Source organism: Oryctolagus cuniculus, chromosome 18 (assembly GCF_051225735.1).
Source record: "Oryctolagus cuniculus isolate XC-2025 breed Fujian yellow rabbit chromosome 18, ASM5122573v1, whole genome shotgun sequence".
Taxonomy (NCBI): Eukaryota; Metazoa; Chordata; class Mammalia; order Lagomorpha; family Leporidae; genus Oryctolagus; species Oryctolagus cuniculus.
In genome coordinates this window covers 41,482,303-41,506,278 of record NC_142884.1, presented here as the reverse complement: position 1 = coordinate 41,506,278, position 23,976 = coordinate 41,482,303, and the positions used below count along the sequence as shown (strand labels likewise).

The window sequence follows — 23,976 nt, the reverse complement described above, 5'->3', positions numbered from 1 at the left end:
AGAGTCTCCTATAAGGGTGGCAGGGCCCAAGCACTTGGTCCATCTCTGCTTTCAGTGGCACATTAGCAGAAAGCTGAATTAGATGAAGAGCAGCCAGGAATCAAACGTGCTCATATGGGATGCCCGTGTCCTAGGTGGTAGTTTAACCCACTGACCCACATCTCCACCCCATATCTAGTTTTACAGTTTGAGAAACTGATGTTAGAATGCTTAAATAAATGTACCAGTAAGAGGTGCAGATGGATGAGCCCAGTATCCATGTTCTAAGTCCCTCTGCAGATGGCCCAAATCACTACTTCTCTTAATCTTTCAGGAGAATATAGACTGTTATTCTAATAATTTGTGGCTCATCTTTGTATTATGAAATTGTGAGGCTTTTTTGTATGTATTCTAGATAGAAGTCCCTTATCAAGTATATGGTTTATAGAAGTTGTTCCCCATTTTTTTTGCTTTCTTTATGGATGATTTCTCTTTATCATAACTTTTATTTTTTACCTATTTTTAAGATTAGTTTCTTGTAGGCAGCATATAGTTGAGTCTTAATTTTTAAATCCAATATGAGAATCTGTGATTTTTAATTTTTTTGACCCTTTATAATTCATGACAGTGTTGATATGGTTAGCTTTAAGTTTTCCAAATAATTTATTGTCTTCTGTTTTCATTTGAAATAATTTAGTACTTCTTGTGATTCCATTTTTTCTTTTTGGTTGATTTATTAACTATAAATTTTGTCACAGTGGATGTTTTTGGATATATAGGAAACATCTTTAACTTAGTTTATCTTCAAACAGTATTATGCTACTTCATTTGTAGTTTCAAAACTACAACATTTTTGTTTCTCTTCTTTGGGCCTTGGTGCTATTTTTTTTATTTATTTATTTGAGAGGCAGAGAGAAGGAGAAATAGACAAGAGATGCCATCCACTGATTTACTCCTAAAATGCCTTCAACATCCATTGCTAGGCTTTACCCACAGGTAGGAACACAAACCTGGCAGGAATCCAATTATCTGAGCTATTACCCCTGCCTCCCAGTGTCAACATTAGCAGGAAGCTGAAGTCAGAAGTCAGATCTGGGAATCCAATCTAAATACTCTGATGTGGGATGACAGAGTATTAACCACTAGTCTATATGCCATCTCCTCTTGATGCTATTTTTATCACACATTTTATATCTACTTATATTATTAATATGACACTGTGTTGGGTTTTATTTGTTTAAATAGTCAATTCTCTTTAAAAAGATTTAAATAATTTTTAAGATTACATTTATATATATATTAGACATTTTCAGTATTTTCTATCCCACTGTATTGACCTAGATTGTCATCTGGTATCATTTTTCATCTGCCCGATTGACTTCCTTTAACCTTTCTTTATTTTTTAAAGATTTTATTTTATTTGAAAGTTAGAGTTACAGACAATGAGAGGGAGGTTTTCTTTCCGTTGGCTCACTCCCCAAATGAATGCTACAGCAGAGCTGTGCCAATCTGAAGCCAGGAGCCAGGTGCCTCTTCCTGGTCTCCCTCATGGGTGCAGGGGCTTAAGGATTTGGACCATCTTCCACTGCTTTCCCAGGTCATAGCCGAGAGCTGGACTGGAAGAGGGGCAGCCGGGACTAGAACCGTTGCCCACATGGAATGCCAGTTCCGCAGTTGAAGGGTTAACCTACTGTGCCATGGCACCAACCCTTCCTTTAACCTTTCTTATATGACAAAAAAAAAAATTGGTGTAAAGGATTATAGAAATATTAGAAACCTTTTAGTGTAAGATGCCATAGACAAAATTTTACAAAATAAAAGGCTATGAAATAATGTTTGCAACAACGTGACATGTAATGATAATAACGATATTGATTGTGTACTGTGCTATGTACTAGACACCATTTTAAAAATTTCATCATGCAGTTTCTCATTTCATCCTTGCAACAGCATCTGAAGCGATGTACCATTATTAGATATGATGATAACAGGGATAGGACTAATGTCCTTAACAATCAGAGATCTAAAAATCAATAAGAAAAAAAATGTAAACAGCAGTTCACAGAAGAAACGTAAATAACTGATGAACCTGAAAGTAATATTCAACTTTGCTTATAATCAGAATGAGGTCATTTAAACTCTTCAATTGGAAAGAGTAATAATAAGCAATGCTACTAATATTGTCAAGGTATGAAGAACATATGTATACACTATTGAAGATATAAATTGGTGCATTTTATAGAGGGCTATTTAGACTTACTTATTATCATTTAAAAGAAGCATACCCTTTGACCAAATGACTGTCATCTGGAAATTCTTTTACAAGTTCCCAAGAAAAATAACTTATCTGTGTGTGTGTAAGTATAATAAGGGAGCAGTTGGCAACAACTTGACAGTTAATAAGAGAGCGTAAACATGAATGATGATTTAGCCATTATAATGGAGTGGCAATTGAAAAGAATAAGACATAAGAAATCTGATGGGCTATTGGTGGGAGATACAAGATGGGACAGCTTGCCTGAGGTGATTTTCAAAACACACATCATCAAAAGTCTTTGATCAGACTGTGTGTATGTATGCACCAATTTCAAAATTTCTTTGCACCAAAATAAATTTCTTTTAATTCCATTTTCCAACATGTTTTTGAAGTCCCTTAGTATATCCCTTTTCCCCATGTTTATGTTATATAATTTTATGGAGGGGAAAAGTTGCAGAAAAAAATGTATGTAGCAGAACACAGCTGAGTTTTTTTTTCCTTTTAGTGGATATATGTACTTATATATTCATATGTTCCTAGCAGTATAGGTTTAGAAAGATGGACGCCACATTGTTATCCTTGGAAAAAAAGAATTGTGAACTGAACATCTCTGTTGCTTGAGTTTTGCAGTAAATTTTTATAATTGTGAAAAAGCAGTTCTTCCTCGAATACATTCTGGACAGACATTTGGCACAGCAGTTAAGAAGCTGCTTTGGACACTCATATCCCGTAAAAGAGTGCCTGGGTTTGAATCATGGTTCCTTTCCCGATTTCAGCTTCCTGCTAAAGTGCACCCTAAAAGGCAGCAGGTAATGACTCCAGTACTTGAGTCCCTATCGTCCACGTGGGAGAGTGCGGTTGAATTCCAAGCTCCTGGCCCTGCCCAGCTGTTGACAGGCATTTCAGCCAATGCGGCCATTTGAGGAGTGTTCCAGCAAATCAAAGATCACTCTGTTTCTCCCTCTCTAATTCTGCCTTTCAAAAAAATCTTTCAAAAGAAAAATTAGAGTTTAAAAATCATTTGTAGGCCGGCGCCACGGCTCACTAGGCTAATCCTCCACCTTGGGGCACCGGCATAGCAGGTTCTAGTCCCGGTCGGTGTGCCGGATTCTGTCCCGGTTGCCCCTCTTCCAGGCCAGCTCTCTGCTGTGGCCCGGGAGTACAGTGGAGGATGGCCCAAGTACTTGGGCCCTGCACCCTGCATGAGAGACCAGGAGAAGCACCTGGCTCCCGGCTTCGGATCGGCGCGGTGCCCCAGCCGCAGCGTGCCAGCCGCAGCGGCCATTGGAGGGTGAACCAATGGAAAAGGAGGACCTGTCTCTCTGTCTCTCTCTCTCTCACTGTCTAACTCTGCCTGTCAAAAAAAAAATATATATATATATATCAGTTGTTATGGGCCAGAACTGTTGCGTAGCATGTTAAAGCCCTGGCCTAAAGCGCCGGCACCCCATATGGCTGCCAGCTCAAGTCCCGGCTGCTCCATTTCCGATCCAGCTCTCTGCTTTGGCCTGGGAAAGCAGTAGAGGATGCCCCAAGTCCTTGGGCCCCTGCACCTGCGTGGGAGACCCAGAAGAAGCTCTTGGTTCCTGACTTCAGATTGGCACAGCTCTGGTTGTTGCAGCCATCTGGAGAGTGAACCAGCAGATGGAAGACCTCTCACTCTGTCTCTACCTCTCTCTGTAACTCTTTCAAATAAATAAAAATAAATAAATCTTTTTTAAAAAAATCAGTTATTAGGAGACAAGAAATCATTTCTTTCTAGTTAAATACTTTTTTATCTTTGATCTTCAGCAGAGTCCCCTCAAATTTGTCTGAATAAATGTTATATGGTATGAAAGATGTTTTATATGTTAAAATCTAGGAACTCTTGAGGTTGGAATCTTTCATCTGTAAAAAATAATTCAAAACCGATCATATAGTTAGTAGCTCATACAAATTGAATATTATGTACATAGATTTCCATTCTGTGTTAAACACCTACAAACATTTCTGTCTTATCATTAAGGTTTGTTCTTTTCTTTGTCATCCATACCCAAAGTAATATTTCATATGAAGAAAATAAATGTCTTTATGTATTTATTTAAAGAAGTTACTAGAGAAAAATTAAACAGTAATAAAATGGTATCCATATACAGTAATCTGGTATTTTTCAGTAGGCATAGAGGGAAGTGAAGGAGTATATATGTGAAATGCCTGTAAATAAGAGCTGTTACATAAAATCACACGTTATGAAAGTTATTTCTGTATCTAAAGAAAATATTTTTACATAACACTGGATTGTACTATATGGTAAGAATGTTGATAATACGAACACTGAGTGCTAACTGGATATCAGGAATTGTCTACGTGTTTTTATTCAGTATTTTGTTTTCACAACAATTTTATACTATAAGTATTCTTACACTAGATTTATAAGTAAATCTAGTTAAATAACTTGCTCAGTGAGGCACTGTTGTGACACAGCAGGTAAAGCTGCTACTCAGTGAGGCACCAGTCCTGGTTCCTCTGCTTCCCATCCAGCTTCTGGGGAAGGCAAGTCTAGTACTTGGGTCCTTCACCCACATGGGTGACACAAACAGAGTTCTGTGCTCCTGACTTTCACCTGGCCTATCCCCAGCTTTTGTGTGCATTTGGAGAGTAAACCAGACAATGAAGATCTCTGTTTGTCTCTCCTTTTTTTGTCCTGCCTTTCAAATAAATAAATCTTAAAAAAAAAATAGAAAAACTTGCTCAAGGTCACATAGCTGCTACATGACAGAGCCAGGATTGGAATCCATTTGATCTGGCTCTGGAATCTAAGCTCATAACCACTTTGCCATTATAGTAAGGTGCAAGAGAGAGGATGTCATGGCTCTACAAACTATGTTTCTGTTATCTCAGAGATACTACTCTACTGCCTATCAGGGCAGCTGAAATTCTATTATAGGTTTGCTTCTGTGGGTTTAACAACACTTGGAGATATCAGGGGTCTCCAGTTAAAATGCAGATCTTCTACCAGCACCGCAGCTCACTAGGCTAATCCTCCGCCTTGCAGCGCCGGCACACCGGGTTCTAGTCCCGGTCGGGGCGCCGGATTCTGTCCCGGTTGCCCCTCTTCCAGGCCAGCTCTCTGCTGTGGCCAGGGAAGTGCAGTGGAGGATGGCCCAAGTACTTGGGCCCTGAACCCCATGGGAGACCAGGATAAGTACCTGGCTCCTGCCATCGGATCAGCGCGGTGCACTGGCCGCAGCGCACCAGCCGTGGCGGCCACTGGAGGGTGAACCAATGGCACCTCTCTGTCTCTCTCTCTCTCTCTCACTGTCCACTCTGCCTGTCAAAAAAAAAAAAAAATGCAAATCTTCATTGAGGAGTAATACACACCTAAATGACAGTGACTAGACATTCAATAATAGAGTGCAGAGTCAGTGAATGTGGAGTACCAAGGGTGGAAAGACAGATGGACTTGGAAATTCTATATAGGAGATGTTAGCAACTCACTAACAGAAGTTAAAAATCAGAAATTTTTGCCAAAGGTTGAAAAAGCATAGCCAACCATTTATTTCTTTTATGTCATAGTACAATAGTCAATGAGACAAAGATTTTTCATTTAATTTCATCATATACCATTAACCATCTCCTTTTATTCTAGGAAATACAGCACAGCTAATGCACAGCACTGCTGTGTTATATTAACTAAATATATCTCCTTTATCATTCAGCAATCAGCAGGCCTTTTTGCTGGAGAACGTCCCTTGCAATAATGCAAGCTGTGAAGAAGTACATCGAATGTTTAAAGTCTACTGGGAGCTGATGGACCTCAATCAGATCAGAGATGCCGTGGTTGCCACTTTCTTTGACATTTACGAAGATGTGAGTTCAAAGCTGTCCTGTGTGTTTGGAGTTTGCCATCCACCTCATCTCACATTACTTCACCCTATTTAATCATAATATGTAGCTGACATCACAAAAACAAATGAGTTAATTAAAGAAAACCACTTTTAAAGTTAAATGGCAGAGGTTACAAAAGTATTTCCAACATTGATGACTACAGTCAAATATGAAAATGCTCTCTCATTGTGTGCTTGTTTAGATTAAACTATAAAGAATCATGTTTTGAAACTGATGAATGTGCCATTTTATCAGTTGACAAAAGCAGAGCCAACAGATAACAGGCTTTGGAACCTGCACAAGATTTCAGAAGAATGAGTTCAGTACTCTAATCTTTGTGAACTGGACATAGTGTCTGTTACCACAGATTCTTGTGATTCTGTCCTGATGGCCAGGTGTCCTTGTGAAAGACTTTGTAGCTTCTGGCTTCCCTCTTTCTAAAGGTGAATACCCAGCTTACCCCCTCAGAAAAGTAAATTCTGAGGGAAGAGAGCATTAGATTTGAGGAGTTACTATTGCAGAACATATTTTTGTAAGATAATTTATTTTAAAAAGTGAAATGCCCATGAGGACATTTATTTGGCAGAAATATCACAATGGGAAAAAATTAAGAGAATTGACTACAAATCAATTTTTAATTTCTGTATACCAAAAATGTCATAAATCAATTTAATTTTTTAACCTCCAGAATAAATTTCCTAGAAAAGAGTCAAATTATTAATATCCTTAATATAAAAGCGTTCATACAGACTGATGTGGAACCATTTAAATACCCTAGCGAAACAGAGCAAGGACAGTTTACAGGAAAAACCCTAGTTGCGAACGTAGGAAAAAATAAGATCATTGTTCAACCTTAGGAAAAGTAGAAGGATAGTCAGCTTAAAGAGCACAGCTTTTTTCTTCAATAAAACTAGCAAAGTTTTCCCCCTTTTTAGGAAAAAAAAATGGTAATGTTCAGTGGTGGCAAAGCACCTGAGGATTGGAAAGGATGTGGCAGTTCATACCATAGGCCTTTAAAAATTCGTGCAGATATGACTGGAGGGAAATATTTCAAAATGCTACCAGTTATCTCCAGAGACTAAAATTACAGATGCTTTTCATTATGATTCAGAATTATGTGCATGTGTGTTTTAAGTAATATTTTAAAACATCAGGTTAAGTAAATAAGATTTATATTTACATGAGAAACATGATGCATTTTGATGATGTTTTAGTTGGTCTACTAGTTTGTTCTTACCATTTTGTTTGTTATTTCCAGGGAATTTTGGACATTGTAGTGCTAAGTAAAGGATATACAAAGAATGACTTTGCCATCCATACATTAAAAAATAATTTTGAAGCAGATGCTTATTTTGTTAAAGTCATTGGTGAGTACTTGTATTGATATCTTATTTTGTTTCTTCTCCTCGCTTCTCTTTTTCCCTCCCTTCTCCCCCCAATTCTGAATCTCATATGCCATAAAGGAAGGCCTGTTGTTATATAATTTATGTACAGCCCTGAAAATCAGGACATTAACTTCAGTATACCATCCTATCTACACGTAGGCCCCATTCATATTTCAACAGCTGTCCCAAGAATGACTGTCTTTCTGGTTTAGGACTCTGTCTAGAAATATTGCTTTCATTTAGTTGCCACATCTTTTCAAATTTCTTCAGTCTGGAACAGTTCCTCAGCCTTTCCCTATATTTCACATCTCTATCAGTTTTAAAGAATACAGGTTTTACATGCTGTAAGATAACTCTGTTTCCTTACTGCCCAACTCAGATCAGGAGTTCCTTGTAGAAGTTAAATGCAAGAATTGCACAGGTGATGCGGTGCACTTCTCAGTGCACAGGATATTGACCTGTCCTACCACCTAACATTAACCCTTGCTCACCTGTTCTTGTTAATGACCATCAGGTTTCTCCACTTTAAATTCATGGGTTTTCCCCTTTATAACTGGTATTTTATGGGAAGATATTCTGACATTATAACGTCCTTTTCATTATCAGACTTCTACCTACTACCTTTAGAGTCCACAATGCTTGCCTGAATCAGCCCTCAGTATGTGACAAATAATGACTATTTCCATCATCCTTTCTGTATTTATAAGGTGGCATTTTACTGTGCATCTTGTACCTTCCTTGCTCCAAGCCTTGATGAGACATTTCTCCAAGGAGCTCTAGTTTCTATAGTTAAGAGGAATAGAGCTCTTTATGCTCATTGACATGTTCTCTCAATTGGCAGACAGGAAAATACAAGTATGACTTCACATAATTATGCACAAATATACACCTTTATAACTTTTGATATATACTAAAACTGAATTGATGCCATTACTCCCTTTTGTAACCCAAAATAGGCCTTCAGGATTGTTTCTAATCTTTCCTATGTTTGTAGACAATCTTCTCTAGCAGTGAAAAACCTACACCCATTTTCATCAGTGTGTGAACTCTGTGCACTGTGACCACTTCCCAGCCATATCACTCCATCCCCTGCCACCTAACACACATGTCCATCATACTTTATTTTCTTTGGAATAAGTGTAAATTGTATTGTGTTTTGAAGTTTGATTTCCACATGTTTGTTGTGTTTACCATTTGAAAATTAAATTGCTTTCTGTATGTCAATCTTGTATTCTACAACCTTTTTCAAACCCTTATTGGTTCTAAGAGGTTGCTTGCAAAGTCCCTGGCATTTTCTACACAGACAGCCATTCAACTGTTTTATTTCCTTCTTTCTAGTCTGTGTGTCCTTTATCTCTTTTCTGTATGTGATGGCTAGAATTTCACTCGCTATGTTAAATGAGGGGTAGTAAGGCTGAACTTCATTGCCCTGTTTCCAATTAGGAGAGAAGAAACCCATCTTTCATCATTCACCATTAAGTACAAAATTAGATATATATTTTGGTATTTATATATATATAAATATATGATGTATGTGTGTGTGTGTATATATATATATAGAGAGAGAGAGAGAGAGAAAGAGAGAGAGAGATGCTCTGCATCATATTAAGAAAGTACTCCCTATTCCCAGTTCATAGAAAGTTCGGTTTAATATAATTTAGTGTCGGAAGGTGACATTTTGCATGTTATTATTATAGTCAACATCAAGATAGCCATTATCAGATCTTTTATTAAGGAAATGTCACATGTACTTTGTAAAAATATTTATTGTAGTTTTGAAATGAGCATAGAAAAGAAACAGGATGATGCAAACCTGTTGAGAGATTTATTTTAAGAGAAGAAAATGACAAAATATGTAACCTATTTTTCTGAATAGCAAATTCAGTCTGATTTGGATGACTAAAATAACTCAAACCCTAATTGTCACTGCAGCCACAAAATACTGATTCATGAGTCTAACCATTTCTGTTACTTTTTATCAGCCATTTAAGTATATCCTCTCTTTTGCTATCTTCAAGTGGATACTGTTTTAAAGCTAAAAAAAAAATAGTAATTTGCTATGCTATTAATTTATGTAGTTTAGAATTTTTTTCTTCCACTTAAGACCTCTGGGTACGAAAACAAGCAATCCTTACAAATTTTGCTAACTCTAGTTATATATAATTATAATGATAAAACATATAATTAGAATAACATGGTTAAGGGCCAGTGCCGCGGCTCAATTGGCTAATCCTCCACCTGCGGCACCGGCACACCAGATTCTAGTCCTGGTTGGGGCGCCGGATTCTGTCCCGGTTGCCCCTCTTCCAGGCCAGCTCTCTGCTCTGGCCCAGGAGTGCAGTGGAGGATGAAACAAGTGCTTGGGCCCTGTACCCGTATGGGAGACCAGGAGATGCACCTGGCTCCCAGCTTCGGATCAGCGCGGTGCGCCTGCCGCAGCAGCCATTGGAGGGTGAACCAACGGAAAAGGAAGACCTTTCTCTCTGTCTCTCTCTCTCACTGTCCACTCTGCCTGTCAAAACAAAAGAAAAAAAGAATAGCATGGTTCAGTTTGTTAGTCTAACAAAGGACTGTTGGAGTAAGAGTTTGGGATTTGCAGGATAAATTCCTAATTCCAGTATATCACTTACCGATGCAAAGTTTGGTTCTCAGTGGGAGATTAATCAGAAGTCCTATCATCTGTAGAGCAAAAACATTACTAAAATATCTGTCCTTGAACCTGGATCAATAGAATCAGATCATTGATGAAGAGTAGTATGCAATTGGTGTCCAAGTATTTTAATATAACATATAACTGCCTCTTCTCCCTTAATTTATTCAAGCATATTTAAGAAGCACTCTGAACTCAATGCTTAATTATTTGTGCCATTTGCATTAGCATCTCACTCTCCTAGTGTACTGTGATAGTGTTACCACTGTCGTTTAAAAGAACTATTTATCTCAAATTTGAAGTGTTAACAAAAACCACAAATTTATTACTTAGTTCTTCTGAATGTGATATGTTCATAAGTATGCCTAAATGAAGATACATGCTTTCTAGAACAGATGTTAGGCATTAAGGAATAGAGACTATTGTAAATGACAGAGATATCAACTTGTATATTATGCCAAATCATGTTATCCCTGCATTCAGCAAGTTCTTTTATTCAAGCTGTAAAGCCATTTTTATACAAAAAAATTTTGTTGTGTGCTCTTAAAAAAGAGTATCACTGAATTTTCTATACTTTTTTTTTTTTTTTTTTGACAGGCAGAGTGGACAGTGAGAGAGAGAGACAGAGAGAAAGGTCTTCCTTTGCCATTGGTTCACCCTCCAATGGCCGCCGCGGCCGGCGCGCTGCGGCCGGCACACCGCGCTGATCTGATGGCAGGAGCCAGGAGCCAGGTGCTTTTCCTGGTCTCCCATGGGGTGCAGGGCCCAAGCACCTGGGCCATCCTCCACTGCACTCCCTGGCCACAGCAGAGGGCTGGCCTGGAAGAGGGGCAACCGGGACAGAATCCGGCGCCCCAACCGGGACTAGAACCTGGTGTGCCGGTGCCACTAGGCGGAGGATTAGCCTAGTGAGCCGCGGCGCTGGCCGAATTTTCTATACTTTTTACAAATTTGCTAACCAGTGTGAGCCTATCTGACACTATTACTTTCCATGCTTGAATCTATAATCTGTTTCCTAGGCCAGAGGTTCTCGGTCATCTGAAATAGAAGTAAATTAGAGTGTAGGGATTTCTTAGCACTGATAAGGTATTCATATGCCCAGTTATAATAATAATAATAATAAGCTAAAAAAGGAAAACAGTTTGTGACCGGCATTGAGGCTTAGCAGGTTAACGCGCAATGCCAGCATCTTATATGGGCACCAGTTCAAGACCTGGTTGCTCTGCTTCTGATCCAGTTCCCTGCTAATGCTCCTGGGAAAGCAGTGAAGGATGGCCCAAATACTTGGGCCCTTGCAGCTTTTTGGGAGACTCTGATGACACTTCTGGCTCCTGGCTTTGACCTGGCCCAGCCCCAGCCATTGCAGCCATTTGAGGAGTGAGCCAGCAGATGGAAGATCTCTCTGTCTCTCTTTGTAGCTCTGCCTTTCAAATAAAATAAATCTTTTTTTAAAAAAGGCAGTTCACGCCGGCGCCGCGGCTCACTGGGCTAATCCTCCGCCTAGCGGCGCCGGCACACCGGGTTCTAGTCCCGGTCGGGGTGCTGGATTCTGTCCCGGTTGCCCCTCTTCCAGGCCAGCTCTCTGCTGTGGCCAGGGAGTGCAGTGGAGGATGGCCCAGGTGCTTGGGCCCTGCACCCCATGGGAGACCAGGAAAAGCACCTGGCTCCTGGCTCCTGCCATCGGATCAGCGTGGTGCGCCGGCCGCAGCGCGCCGGCCGCGGCGGCCATTGGAGGGTGAACCAACGGCAAAAGGAAGACCTTTCTCTCTGTCTCTCTCTCTCACTGTCCACTCTGCCTGTCAAAAATAAAAAAATAAAAAAATAAAAGGCAGTTCACAGTATGAAGCAGAAGAAAAGTCTAAAATATGCACATACACACACACACATTCAGATATACCAGATGTACTTGTATAGATCATTTGGAAATTGTCCATGTGGGAAAATATATATATATATATATAAAATTTAAAATCCTGATTTCCTCCTTGATAATTATTCATTTACATTGAGAAGGGATAAAAAAAAATATGAAAGGAATTCGGAGATGCGAAAGGCCAGCCTCATGCAGCATCTCAGCCAGCTTCTGCTTGAATGCTCTGCAGTAAAGGTGCACTCACTATCTCACAAAACTACACACTGAGTAGGCATTTGGTGTCGTGGTTAAGACACTGCTTGGGACTCCTACATCCTGTAGCAAAGTGGCTGAATTTGAGTCCTGCTTTGATTTCAGCTTCCTGCTAACGTACACCTTGGAAGGCAGCAAGTGATGGCTCAAGTACTTGGATTCTTGCCATTCACTTGAGAGACCCAAATTCAGTTCCCAGTTCCTGGTTTAGGTCTGTCCCAGCCCCAGCTGTTGTGAGCATTTGGGGAATGAACCAGTACATGGGAGAGCGCTTCTCTATCTCTCTACTTTTCAAATGAATTAAATAAATGAAAAATTTTTAAGTAATTTTTACTGATAGGCAAGAGTCCAGGAGACCCTTTGGTATCTTTATCCTGGAGAACTTAAAAATTTCTGGCTTGGAGCAGGCATTGTGGCACAACGGGCTAAGCTGCTTCGTGGTATGCCCACATCCCAGAGTCCAGTGCCAGGCATCGAGCCGTACTGTCACCTCCCCATCCCCCTTCAGGTAACGTGTCTGCACCGCAGCAGATGAAGGCTCAGTGCTGGAGTCCCTGCTCCCCATGTGGATGACACAGTTCGTGGGCATTTGAGGAGGGAACCAGTGGGTGGAAGATCTTTCTCTCCTCTCTGTGACTCTACCTTTCAAATAAATAAATCTTAAGGAATAAAATGCCTGGCCTGTGACTGGCTGGCTTAAACCAGAATGTCAGAATGGGTGGTATTGCTATCTAAGTAACATCCTGAGGAAAGTGTTCTCCACACATCTCTAAGCTGACACTCAGTTATGTAGTGGAAAAAATGTTAGGGGGGTTTGTTTGTTTTTATTTATTTGTTGGTTTTTTTTTTTAAAAGAGTTAGGGAGAAAGAAAAAAGAGAGAGAGCATCCATCTGCTGGCTCCCTCCCCAGTGCTGGGCCAGGCAAGAGACAGGAGGCAGGAGCTTCATCCGGGTCTCCCGCGTGGGTGGCAGGGTCCCAAACACAAGGGCCATCTTCCACATCTTTCTCAAGCCATTAGCAAGGATCTGCATCTGAAGTGGAGCAGCCAGGACACAAACCAGTGCCCATATGAGATGCCGGCATCACAGGCACACAGCTTTACTCACTATGCCACAACACAAGCACCAAAATTCTAGTTTTAAAAGACAGAGTAACTTTTTTAACATAAATATTAATAGCATATTTTACAGAAAGGTCACAGGAAATGAGTTACCAGTTTAAAGCAATCATTTGGAAGAAAAAGAAATTGGTCATTTAGATACCCTTTTCCACTCTTCCCTTTGATTATTAGTTGTTCCCATAAGTTAAGCTATATTCACCAGTATGTAATTCCCCTTACAAAGCCATGTACAAAGTCGAGAACTGATTCCTCTCTGTTACTTGATCCAGCCTATACAAAACATTTTTTAAAATGGGTATTTAAGCTTTTAGAAGTGGTTAGGGAAAGCTAAAACTGTCCCTCTGCCTATCCCTCTGCTGGTTCATAAAGCACACCAGATCCACAGCACTTTGTAGAGATGGAACCCTGGGCATCACGGCAGGACTAGCTTTCTAGCTCCACTTGTTCCTCATTTTTTTGTCCAGCTATATTCAGAGATTCTGAATTCTCTAGTTCTAGGTCTTTTCTACAAGAACTTGACTGAAGTTTTAACAAATATACATATAAACCTATATTCTCATAGCAATTCTAAATTTTTAGTAGCATCCTCCCCTTTATATACCAAACAAGCTGAATCTTTTTTTAGAAAGCTTTTATTCTTCAGCCTCTCAGACTTTTTGAAATAATATGAAAAATTATTTCTGGATGGTTTCATTTTACCTTTCTGCATTTTATTTTGTAAATCTCCCCTTAATAATTCACAACTGTATTGTCAGTGATTATTGAAATTTAACAAATTCTACCAGCTTTATCGCTACCACTTCTCTTATATTCATCTTTCCCTTTCTTCATTCTAATTACTATTTCTTTTGGTCCTGGTCCTATCTCAACTGATTTTCACTGTATTTTCTGAATACTAGTAGGTCTTAGAATAACTTTCTCTTGCCCTGACTTACTAACAATAATTTTGCAAATGTAGACTTTTCTAAGCATTGCTTCACTTTCTTCTCATGTACAGTGTAGCAGTCTCTGAAATTTCTTTCCTGCGCATTCTTTTTAGATGTGGCTATTTACATGAATGATCAGTTTGGTCTTCCTTCTTTTAAACTTTTTATTTTCATGTGTCTGAGGAATTTGGAGTCCATGTTGGTAGCCTATGTGGGTGGCAAAAGCAATTGTGTCACGATACAGTCTGCCCAACAGATCAATGCCATCCCCTTCTCCATGCAGCGGCTCCTCTGCGGCTTGAAAGCTGGGAACCCCCCAGAGGTGGAAGCTGTATTTGAGCAAGTTGGTAGCTTGAAGGCCCTCACACAACACAGATAAAATGGTGCCAAAGAATTGAATGCAACTACCTTTTCTATGAAGTGCCTAGAGAGGGATAATGCAGGAGGCCTTCACTTCCTCCAGTGGCCTGAGCCATTGCAGGCATCTGGGGAGTGAACCAGCACGTGAGATCTGTGTCTGACTCTCCCTATCTCTGCCTCTCAAATAAATAAATAAAAATTCCTTATAAAATATTTAAAATTGCCCACACCTACCAAGTACCAAATATAGCTCTTCCTATTAGCCGCCTTTGGCCCAGTTGCTCAGAGCCCTTCACAACCCCTCCTTTCAGCATGCTTGCCCTTATTCTCAGCTGCTGCGTCTGTAAAAGGAAAGCGTATTCACTGGTGTGCTAGGAGCCCCCCCACTGCTGTCTCAGGAGCTCTCTGACCTGCTCAGACCAGTTAGGTCTTTATTCACTCTTACTCACAAATTTAATAGCCTTTAGAAGTTTTTCAAACAGTCAGCCATCTTTTTTATCATACCAGTGATATTTGGAGAATTAAGGGAGACATGTATGTTTTGTATTTCATATTTCTTTTTTTTCTAATTTTACATCTGTATATTTCATACTTTTTTTTTAACTTTTATTTAATAAATATAAATTTCCAAAGTACAGCTTTTGGATTACAGTGGATTTTCCCCACCATAACTTCCCTCCCAACCGCAACCCTCCCATCTCCCGCTCCCTCACACATTCCATTCACATCAAGATTCATTTTCAATTATCTTTATATACAGAAGATCAATTTAGTATATACTAAGTAAAGATTTCAACAGTTTGCACCCACACAGAAACACAAAGTGTAAAGTACTGTTTGAGTACTAGTTATACCATTAATTCACATAGTACAGCACATTAAAGATAGAGATCCTATATGGGGAGCCAGTGCACAGTGACTCCTGTTGTTGACTTAACAATAAACACTCTTGTTTATGGTGTCAGTAATCACCCAAGTCTCTTGTCATGAGCTGCTAAGGCTATGGAAGCCTTTTGAGTTCGCCGTCTTAGATCTTATTTAGACAAGGTCATAGTCAAAGTGGAAGTTCTCTCCTCCCTTCAGAGAAAGGTACCTCCTTCTTTGATGGCCCATTCTTTCCACTGGGATCTCACTCACAGATATCTTTCACTTAGTTTTTTTTTTTTTTTTCCATGCCTGAAATACTCTCATGGGCTCTTCAGCCAGATCCAAATCCTTAAGGGCTGATACTGAGGCCAGAGTGCTGTTTAGGACATATGCCATTCTATGAGTCTGCTGTGTATCCCGCTTCCTATGTTGGATCGTTCTCTCCTTTTTAATTCTATCAGTTATTATTAGCAGACACTAGTCTTGTTTATGTGATCCCTTTGACTCTTAAATCAATAATTGTGTGTTAATGAAAGAGTTCAACCAATAGTATTAAGTAGCACAAAAAAAATACTAAAAGGGATAAAGTATTAAGTTGTTCATCAACAGTCAGGACAAGGGTTGATCAAGTCACTGTTTCTCATAGTGTACATTTCACTTAGGTGTTTAAATTTAACTGAAAAGTGATCCCTGTTAAATATAAGGGTGGGAATAAGAGAAGGAGGAGAGGTACAATTTGGGATATGCTCAATCAGACTTACCCCAAATGGTAGAGTTAGAAACGTGCCAGGGGATTCCAATTCAATCCCATCGAGGTGTTAATTAAAGAGTTCAACCAATAGTATTAAGTAGAACAAAAAAAAAATCCTAAAAGGGATAAAGTATTAAGTTGCTCATCTACAGTCAGGACAAGGGCTGATCAAGTCATTATTTCTCATAGTGTCCATTTCACTTCAACAGGTTTCCATTTTGGTGCTCAATTAGTTGACACTGATCAGGGAGAACATATGATATTTGTCCCTTTGGGACTGGCTGTTGTTACATTCTCTTTTTCATCTCTGATTTTATTGATTTGGGTCTTTTCTTTTTTTAGTTAGTTGGGCCAATGGTGTGTCAATATTGTTTATTTTTCAAAAAACCACCTCTTCATTTGGCTGATCTTTTGTAATGTTTTTTTAGATTCAATTCTGTTGATTTCTTCTCTAATTTTAATTATTTCTCCTGCTAGATTTGGGTCTGGTTTGCTTCAGTTTTTCTAGATCCTTGAGATGCATTGAAAGCTCATTTGTTTGGTGCCTTTCCAATTTCTTGGTGTAGGCACCTATTGCTATAAACTTTCCTCTTAACACTGCTTTTACTGTATCCCATAAGTTTTGATGTGTTGTATTGTTATCTTCATTTGCTTCCAGAACGTTTTTGATTTCTCTTTTGATTTCTTCCATGACCCAGTGTTCATTCTGGAGCATGTTGTTCAGCCTCCATGTGTTTGCATATGCTCTAGGTATTCCTGAGTTGCTAATTTCCTGCTTCATTCCACTGTGGTCTGCGAAGCTGCCTGGTATAATTCTAATTCTTTTGAATTTGCTGAGACTTGCTTTATGGCCTAGTATATGGTCAATCCTTGAGTAAGATCCATGTACTGCTGAGAAGAATTTAATTTCTTTAAGTGTAGGATGAAAAGTTGTGTAGATATCTGTTAGGTCCATTTGGGCTATAGTATCGATTAAATCTGCTGTTTCAAGTTGATCTTCTGTCTGGTTGATCTATTTCTAAAAGTGCAGTATTGAAGTCTCCCAATACAACTGTATTGGAGTCTAAGTCTCCATTTAAGTACTTTAACACATCTTTTAAATAAACCGGTACCCTGAAATTAGGTGCATATACATTTATGATAGTTACATCTTCCTTTTGAATTGATCCCTTAATCATTATATAGTGCCCCTCTTTGTCTTTCTTAACAGTTTCTGTGTTAAAGTTCATTTTGTCTGATATTAAGATGGCTACACCAGCTCTTTTTTGGTTTCTTTTGTCATGGAATATCTTTTTTCCAACCTTTCACTTTTAGTCTGCATGCATCTTTCTTGGAAAGATGTATTTCTTGTAAGCACCCAAAGATGGGTTTTGTTCCTTAATCCATTCAGCTAATCTATGTCTTTTAACTGGAGAGTTGAAGCCATTAACGTTCAATGTGACTATTGATATTTCTAATATATGCTTTGAACTTCCTGTGATCTTTTATTGGGAGGTTTTCTTTCTTTACCTTCTTTCATATTGATGGCCATGTTTCTGTGTTTCTGTGTGTAACACATCCTTAAGCCTATGAAAGGTCTTTATTTCACCTTCATTCCCAAATGAGAGCTTTGCAGGATATAATATTCTGGGCTGGCAGTTTTTTTCTTAGTACTTGTGCTATATCTCGCCGTTCCCTCCTAGCCTATAGGGTTTCTGATGAGAAATCTGCCGTGAGTCTGATTGGAGATCCTCTGAGAGTAATCTGATGTTTCTCTCTTGCACATTTTAGAATCTTTTCTTTATGTTCATGTGGTGAGTTTGATTACAATGTGTCATGGTGATGATCTCTTTTGGTCAATGTTTATTGGGGGTCCTATGTGCTTCCTGTACTAGGATGTCTCTGTCCTTCTCCAAACCTGAGAAATTTTCTGCTAGTATCTCACTAAAAAGACCTTCTAATCCTTTCTCCCTCTCCATGCCTTCAGGAACTCCTAGAACCCAAATGTTGGTTTTTTTTTCTTTTTTTTTTTTTTTAGTATCCTGTAGGTTCCCAACAATATATTTTAGATTTCTAATTTCCTCTTCTTGTCTTTGGTTTGATTGTATACATTCCTGTGCTCTGTCTTCTATGTCCGATATTCTCTCTTCCGCCTCACTGATTCTGTTTTTAAGGCTCTCAAATGTATTTGTCATTTGTTCTATTGAATTCTTCATTTCAAATTTGATTTATCTTCAATATCACAATTTCATGTTCTCCTAGATTCCTCATTTCATTTTGATTCCTCCTTAAGATTTCATTTTCATGGGAGAGATTTTATATCCTGTCCAGTAAGTATTTCTGTAGTTCATGAATTTGTTTTTGAGAACTTCTAAATGCTCTTATCATAATTTTTTTGAAATCTGTATCTTGCATTTCTTCTGTCTCATCATCTTCATAATCTCGAATTGGGGTGTCATGTTCATTTGGGGGCATCATAATGTCTTCCTTGTTCTTGTTTCCTTGGTTTCTGTGTTTGTTGTTTGGCATTGTGGAGATATTCGTTGGTTTCTTCTTCTTTTTTTTTTTTTCCTCGCTGTGGTGGCTTTTCTCATTATACTATGATTCTAGATTAAATGGACTGTCTGCTTCTAGTGAATCTTTAGAGGCTTGAGGTGGGTTTGGCCAGAGAGCTCAGTTCTTCAGGGTTAAGGGTGTGCCAAAGGTGACACACCCAGGATTGGCATGGTAAATCTTTCTCTCTCTCTCTCTTTTTTTTTTTATTCAGAAGGGAAGTAATTCCACACAGCTGAGCTATTCTCCTTGAAGGCAATCAGTGCCTGAGCACTAGCCCCAGTGGGTATAATATTTGTCTGCTCTGTCCAAAGGACCACACAAAGTATCTGTGTAGTTCTCAGTGTAAGCTCAGATTCCCCTGCAATGTCTCCCACTGGGTTGCCAAGGTTACCGAGTTTGTGGTGTCTCCCACCAAGAGAACTCATGTCTCAGGCACTCCAGGAGTTCTCCCACACACCCTCAGTTGGTTTTTTTTTTACATTCCCAGTTCATAAGCTCCACACATTCACTAGGTCTTAACCTCCATTCCCTTCTGTGCTACGACATAGTATTAAGCAATAGAAACCCTATTTGGAAATAATAAAATTTGGGAGTTTTGTAAACTTTATAAACTATTTCACTACATTACTTTAAAGATCTTCCTAAAAACTTAAAAAAGAGGGAATAGAGGTAGTGATGTAATTTGCCCATGGCTTCACCTTGCGTTAGCTAACATAACAAGAAAAGGTCCTGTACTGGATGAATTAAGATGCCTGAGAGGAAGAAAGCTTATGGTTTCTAGACAGTGTTAGTGTCAGATATTCCTTTGAGATTTACTCTAATCAACACTGAGGACCTTCTGTCTGGTACAGACAGAAGCCGAACGGGGAAGAAGGTGTACATACTAATAATATAAACTTCACTAGTAGGATACATTCTAAAAAATGTGTCATTAGGTGTATTGGTTGTTGTAGAAAGGTCACAGAATGCACTCACATAAAAGATTACTATGAGGGCACAAGCTGTTGCCATCTTACAGGACCACCAGACATATGTGATCTGTCGTCAGCCAGAATGTCATTATGCAACCTGTGACTAAAGCTGTACTTTGTGTTTCTCAGCAGTATGTAATTCAGTTCTTCCTTTTGTTTTTGCAAAACTTATATCTAATTTTAATACACTATGGTTTAAATGATTTTCCTGGGGTGTCTGTCACAGCGATCCTCTAAAAATAAGAGAAAAATGAGAACAAAAATGTTCATTATATATTCTATAAATTTCAAGAAACCTCACACTTTTCAGACATTTAAAATTTCATTAACTCATTAATTCTTCTGAGAAGAAATTATATGGTATGTATATGAATGGCTGTGTTCTTTTTTTTTTTTTTTTCCGTATAGGAAAACTAAACAGTGGGTCACAGAGTATTTTACTGATACAGCCAAAGCTAAGCGTAAAATTTCTCCCATAACTTCTAGAACATTCCTTAACAAAAGCAGTATAATATTGAAAGTTGTTAATGACATAATTTCTTTCTATGTCCAATATACATATTCAGGAGAATCTAGAATAGTCATGTACATGTCACTGGTAGAAGCTCAAGTTGTTCTGAGGGGATAATTATTTCAAACTGAGAACAAGCTAACCTTTATAATAGTAATTTTAGGAGTTCTGAATTCCTAATTAGACTGTATTATCAACCATCATGGTAATTAAGCTCAAGAATTACTATTATTTCTTTTCTAATCTGTGGTTGAAAAAACCAAGACAATACATATTCTATTTGTAATGTAGATATCTCTTTTTATAATACATATAAATGACATGTGTAGGATTTTTTAATATCTAATGCAGAAGAAAGTTCCAACATGTAGAAAAGTTCACATTAACATTTAAATCTAGATCCTGTTATGATAACATGAAACTTCAAATTTACAGAAAGTTTCCTTAAAGATAAAACTAAACACAGGAACCAAATTTTTAACAGACTATATATAAAATGAAAGATACTAGGTATAGTTTAGAGTAAGTACTCTTGACTATGCTAAACAAAACACAGACATTTTAGCTTACATAGAAAATAACCCAATGGTTAATCAATTTCCCATCTTCCATTTCAGTAGAATAATGTGTTCCTTAAATGAGTTAGTGTGTTATTAAAAGCAGTGGCCACACTGTCTTATAAAAGAGTCCCATTCACTTGTAAATTGAATAAAGTATGTGCCCACGCTTCAGTTCATCTTGAAGAGGGGGAAAAGGAAGAAGAGGGGTATGGACAATTACACGTACTTCAGAGTCTTGCTATAAGAGCCAGAGGAGGCTCCTGGCTCCTGGCTGCAGATCAGCGCAGCTCCGGCCGTTACAGCCATCTGGGGAGTGAACCAGCGGATGGAAGACCTCTTTCTCTGTCTCTACCTCTCTATGTAACTCTGTCTTTCAAATAAATAAATAAAAATAAATAAATTTAATAAAAATAAATTAAAAAATTTTTAAAAGGTAAGCAGTCAAATGGATAAGGTTATAAAGGGCAAGATAGGTGGGTGGGACCTCAGAGCTTGCATGCCCTCTTCATGAGTGGCATCCTTCAGGAATCTTCCAGTGTTCAGCTATCCAAACCCTGCTTTTGTGGTATAAAAAGGCATAGTATTTACATACAACCCACACACGTCCTCCTGTATACCTTACATCATCTCTAGATTATTTATGTAGTACCTAGTGCAGTGTAAATATTGTGTAAGTTGTAGTACTAGGTTGTTTTAAGAAATAATGACCAAAAAAAGCCTGTACATATTCAGTACAGATACAGAGGCTCTTGTTTTTGTTTTGTTTTCCTAATGCATTTGATTGGCATTTGGTTGGATCCATAAGTGCAAAAGATGAGAATGGAGGGCTGATTGTATTTCTCCTTTTGTGACTGGCTTGTTTCATTATTATAATGTCTTCAAGATTCATCCATGTGTAAGATGTGATGTAATTTCCTTCCTTTTTAAGACTGAATAATATTCCATTGTATGTGCCTACCTTATTTTATTTGTTCTTTCATCTGACAGTAACATTTGGGTTGGGTTCACCTCTTGGCTATTGTGAATAATGCTGCAATGAACAAAGACGTGTCTTCTCAGTATTTTTCACTCACATTGCCTTGATGGCTAATGATATTCAGTGTCTTTGCATGAGCTTATTGGCCATGTGTGTATCTTTGGAGAAATGTCTATTCAGAACCTTTGTGCATTTTTCAGTTGAGTTGTATTTTTATTATTGAAGTATGAGTTTTTTTATTATGTGTCTTTCCCAAATGTAAGTTTTATGTTGCGAGGAAAACTCTACATTTATTTTCCTCTAAGGAATTAATTATCCAGTATTATTTATTGAATAATCTGTCTTTTTCCTTCCTTGAACAACTACAAAGGTACTCCAAAAAAAAATCATGTAAGATAGAATTAAAAGATAAGTTTGGGGAGCAGGCATTTAGCCTAGCAGTTAATATGTGCCTAGAATTAGTTCCAAACTCCAGGTTCTGATTCCAGCTTCCTTCTAATGCAGACCCTGGGATGCAGCAGCAATGATTCAAGTAGTTGGGTTCCTGCCACCCACGTGGCAGACCTGGATTGCATTCCCAGCATCCAGCTTTGCCCTCCACCCAGCCCCAGCTGTTGCAGGCATTTGACGAGTAAACCAGCAGATAGGAGCTCTCTGTTTCTCTCTGGTGCGCACTCTCTCTACCTGCCACTCAAATAAGTAAATAAAACATTTTTAGAAGGATAAGTTCATTTAAGTTTGAAATCATGCAGGTTTTTCATAAACTATAAATTTTTGAAGACTTCTCTTATGCATGGATTTCAAAATTGTTTTACAATTATGCTCTCCGTAATAGCTATTAAGGGTAATTAAAAGTACTGACCCAGAAACTTTGACTATATAAATGAAAAAAGTACAGTTTAGTGCTAGGTATTCTACTTGTTATTCTTAGTATACATTTCCCTCTTTTTAAGATTTATTTATTTATTTGAAAGGCAGAGGCACAGAGAGAGAGAGAGGAGAGAGAGAGATAGGTCTTGCATCCGCTGGTTCAATCCCCAATTGGCCGCAATGGCCAGAGCTGCACCGATCTGAAGCCAGGAGCCAGAAGCTTCCTCTGGGTCTCCTACACAGGTGCAGGGGCCCAAGCACTTTGGCCATCCTCTATTGCTTTCCTAGGCCATAGCAGAGAACTGGATCAGAAGTGGAGCAGTCAGGACTCGAACCAGCACCCATATGGGATGCTGGCACTGCAGGCAGCAGCTTTACCCACTACACCACTACACCACAGCACCGGCCCCTTCAGTATACATTGTCATTGGTTTGTATTTTGCACCTCTGTCAGATTGTAAGTCATCCCTGGACTTTAACCATTTGGAAAATGGAATCAACAATGGTTATGGTGTGACATAACCATAATTAATTACCTTACCTACACACATAAAAGTAATTACCTTACTTATATACACAAAATGGCATCATCTTAGGAGCTTAATAAACACTTCTAAAATATTGGCATGAAGTGGATAAGAGAAATTTAACTTGCTTAGATGTCACTCCCCCATTCGCGGAGGAACGACACTAGACCCTGCGCTGTTCTTTCTGCCCGGCCCTTCCCGGGTTAGCTGCCGGTCCCTCCCAGGTTAGCTGCTGGTCCTTCCCGGGTTAGCTGCCGGTCCCCCACTTGCGGAGGAACGATGCCGTCCCGGGTTAGCTGCCGGCCCCTCCACCTCCGTGGAGGGGGCGGCACCCTCCCTCCCCCCGCCACTTTCCCCACTTCCGCGGAGGAGCGGCTCACTGCCGGCCGGCTCTCTCGGAGGCTGCTCAGATGTTCCTCAGGTGTTCCTTCAGATGTTCCTGGTGCATGTTGTCTCTCTCCTCCTTTATAGTCCTCTTCCACCAATCCCAACTCTGCTACCCACACGCCGAGCATGCTGTTCTCCTCCAATCACGAGCAGGATCAGCTCCTGCAGGTTATTGGTCGAACTGGAGGCAGCTGTGTAGAAGTTGTTTGGTCTCTCTCTCAGCGCCATATTGTGGGAGAGCAGATGCATAGAATAAGTCTTAATTCCAGTAACTTAGTCTAGTCTCAGTTGCTCCCCACACTCAGATCTAAAGAAATTGAAATTGTTTCTGCTTGTAATCATGGATCAATC

At 39.1% G+C, this 23,976-nt stretch overlaps 1 protein-coding gene across 1 annotated transcript in view; it reads left to right on the top strand.

The window, feature by feature from the left end:
* ITFG1 (integrin alpha FG-GAP repeat containing 1) overlaps positions 1-23,976 on the top strand; it is a 242,720-nt gene that overhangs the window by 143,703 nt on the left and 75,041 nt on the right. Inside the window, exons 11-12 of the mRNA XM_008248375.5 lie at positions 5,935-6,085; positions 7,362-7,470. Coding sequence (XP_008246597.2) covers positions 5,935-6,085; positions 7,362-7,470 — 260 coding nt within the window. The remainder of the gene's footprint in view (positions 1-5,934; positions 6,086-7,361; positions 7,471-23,976) is intronic.